General features: G+C 42.5%; 1 protein-coding gene across 1 annotated transcript in view; it reads right to left on the reverse strand.

Moving 5' to 3' along the window:
- Positions 1-770: 770 nt before the first annotated feature.
- Positions 771-3,446, reverse strand: part of FMN1 (formin 1) — a 283,899-nt gene continuing 281,223 nt past the window's right edge. The window contains exon 17 of the mRNA XM_008580115.1: positions 771-901. Coding sequence (XP_008578337.1) covers positions 857-901 — 45 coding nt within the window. The 3' untranslated portion in view covers positions 771-856. The remainder of the gene's footprint in view (positions 902-3,446) is intronic.

The following is a 3,446-nucleotide window of genomic DNA, read 5'->3' on the forward strand; positions in this document are numbered from 1 at the left end:
AGAGGTCCAACCACAAAGTCCCAGAACATGATGTAGAACTCAGCAGCACATCAGCAAGCCATTGCCCATTCACAACTGCTCTGAATCATGAAATGTGCTCTGCCACCGGGTCGCCTGTCCAAGTGGGTGCTCTAACCCCGCAGCTGACCCTGCTTGGGTATTATAGCATCTTTTGGGAGGTGCGGTGCAGAATCTCTGCTGGCCCAGGAAACCACAATGAATTGACATAAAAATAAGCATTCTTTCCTATCCGTTACATACACAACAACAACAACAAAATCTTTTCCCTAATCTGGGAAATGCATAGTCTTAGACCTTTTTAAAAATAGTTTTGGTAAATTCCAACATTTTTGGTGAGAAAGATGTTGCAGGATCTTGCTGCAATGAGATCAAAATTAAGACCAATAATCAAAACAGCAATGTGTAAAAACCAAGCTCGAATTCTCCCAAGACAATTATTGTGAAAGATCCTTCTCTTCTTCTACGAGGTTGTAACAAGGTTACACATATCAAGCCTGGGTTAGAAAGCTTGAAATCTCAGCTTTTAAAAAAGTTTGGAAAATCTTGGTCTTTCTTCTGGCCTTAATAACGGAACAGACTTTGAGAAACAATGATCTCTATGAGAAACAGTTATCGAATATTCCTACAATGTTCCCTTAAATAGCTTTTCATTGTTCCTGTGGCTTAATAAGGGACTTCTTAAAGAAGGCACAAGGTGCTCTCTGCAGATGACCTCAGAAAGAGATGAGCAAAACAAACATCGAGTAACATATCTTTCAAGAACTTTCTTCAGCACTGTTGTTGCAAAGGAGCATGCAAGGTACCATGTCTTCACTGTCATCGTTTCGTGTCTGTCTTACTTGGTGGTCACGCTGGCTTCTTTCTGACGCAGTCTTTCTTTCTGTTGTTTAAGGGGAAAAAAATAATCATTTCTTTCATTTTTCATCTTTCTCACATTTGTCTAGAATGCTGGGTAGAATTGTACCATACACCCTAGAAAATGAGAGCATTGCTATCCCTCTTTCCCTAAACCCTCAGTTACCAGCCCCTCCCAATATATCACCCTTCCTTCCCAAAAAACAAACAAAAAATGAACAACCAGCCAGTCAACTGACTATATCCATCTAGAACATCAATACCATACAAGGCTGGTCTGCTCTGTTCCTTCTTTTGTGACAAAGACCCTGACTTTGTAGTGTTATTCAAAGACTTCTCAATCACCCTTCCTTCCCAAAAAACAAACAAAAAATGAACAACCAGCCAGTCAACTGACTATATTCATCTAGAACATCAATACCATACAAGGCTGGTCTGCTCTGTTCCTTCTTTTGTGACAAAGACCCTGACTTTGTGGTGTTATTCAAAGACTTCTCGTATCCCCACACTTGGCCCACTGATGGAATTAGGGAATACTCAAGAAATAGTTTTTCAATAGTCTAGATATGAAAAACCATCATTGTTTCCAAGTGCAATGTATCTACAAATGACCAAACCTGGCAGAACTGAACAAAGGCTGTGCAAAATGGAAGACGAGCACATTTAGTCAGTGCAGAATGGCAAAGCTCTCATCCTGCCATGGTGTCCTGCACTGTGCTCCCCATCCTGCCTCGGTGTCCTGCACTGTGCCCCCTGTACTCTGTCCCCAGTGATAGCCTTCTACAGGGGAAGGGTGCAGAAGTCTGCTGGGAACACAGAAAAATAAACAAGAGCACACAGAAGAGAAACATGGATGCTCACTCTTGCCGTGACTCTAGAGAAGCAAGTACATTAAGCACGGTAAGAGTAAGTATGTCTGCTCCTAGGGGAGGGCAAATAGAAGGCTAAAAAGGAAAAGGGAAAAGCACACTCATTTGGAAAGAGCAGATGCAGAGAGAATCCCTTTGAGAACTGATCCTTAGCTGCCTGTGATCTATGAGATGTGATGTTGCAGTGAATTACAAAATTGGCCTAGATATAAACTTAAGTGATGATTTTTATACACCCATCCTGAGTTTGGCCTCCATCTCTGAATTGTGTGATTGAATCAAAAATGAGTTTACAAGTTCTGCTGTGATTTCCACTCACTTACACAAACAAACAACAAAAGAAACAACCCTAACAAGTTAAGGCTCGCAATTAGGAGCTTGCTCACAGTGAAAGTCAACCTACAAAAGATGCCATGGTAAACGCACTGTTTCCCCTCTGTCTACCAGGCTGACCCATTCTCTCTGTCGCAGGGGAATAGGTTCAGTTGCAAAAATCAGCACAGAGGTTCAAATAAGAGGACTGGAGAAAGGCGTAGAGGCTGACAAATGAGGAAGATAAAAATCAGGGGTGATCCCACTGCCACTGAAAATCATACAAATGAGTGTAATGAATGTACCAGCAAATGGGCCAGAGGATGTGTCCCTTCAGGTAGGGGGTATGTGCACTAACCATGGCTTTGCCTGACCGAGCTATGTGGCACTGATTTCTCCATTTCTCAATCATCAACCTCATGTGACATTCACTCAGCATGGTTGTTCAACATAAATAATCTCACTTTATAACTCAGGCCCCACTTAGATCTTCACAGGATTTAAAGCAGCTGCCAAAAAAATACTTATAATATGAAAGGATAAAATAAGCAGCTAGGGGAGATCAGGGCCCGGAGAAGGTAGGGTTGGAGCATCAAAGTGAGGACAGCAATACCCCACCTGCCACTCACTGCAGCTCAGCCAAGCAGATGGGATTCACAGTAGCAAGGAAAACAGCCAACCCTTACTGAGCTCTTATAATGCACTAGGTACTTTTACATGTTTCTTCCCAGTTTCCTCTAAACAACCCTAAAGCAAAGACAATATCATTTCCCTCTTTTCAATGAAGAGAAGGAAGCAAAGTAACTTCCCTAAGGTTTTACAACTATTAAGTGGCAGAGCTGGGATTTTAGCCCAGGCAGTTTCATCCACAACTTTCTGGGTTCTTAACCATTCAGCTGTGCTGACTATTGTCTGTAACACAAAGGTGGAGATTCACTGTGCTCCCTACTGAAAACTGGACTCTGCAGGACAACTTTCTCTCAGGCCTAGGAAGACTGAGTAGACTGCCGCTTTCTGGCACAGGGAGGGATGTCAGGGGACCCAGAATCTGGTTCCGGTTTTTGTCATCCATTTGCCAAGTGACCCTAGGTAGGCTGCACCTTTCTGCATCTCAATTTTCCCAACTATCAAAATAGGATAATCCCTGCCCCTTTCTTTAATATGGAAAAGGAACTGATGAGGTTGAGTATACTTGAACATTTCAGGAGAAAGGCACTTTGAGATAAAGGGGATCCTGGTGTGGGTGGGGTGTGGAAGGTTGTGAAACGGCAAGTGACTGAACCTGGTTTATCAGTAATGACCTCTGTTGAGTTTGCAGGGAAAACATAAGAAGCCACGGTTTGATCCTCCACCCCTACGTATTCTTTTTTTTTTTTTTTTTTTTTTTTT

This window comes from Galeopterus variegatus, unplaced genomic scaffold (assembly GCF_000696425.1).
Source record: "Galeopterus variegatus unplaced genomic scaffold, G_variegatus-3.0.2 Scaffold2024, whole genome shotgun sequence".
Lineage (NCBI taxonomy): Eukaryota > Metazoa > Chordata > Mammalia > Dermoptera > Cynocephalidae > Galeopterus > Galeopterus variegatus.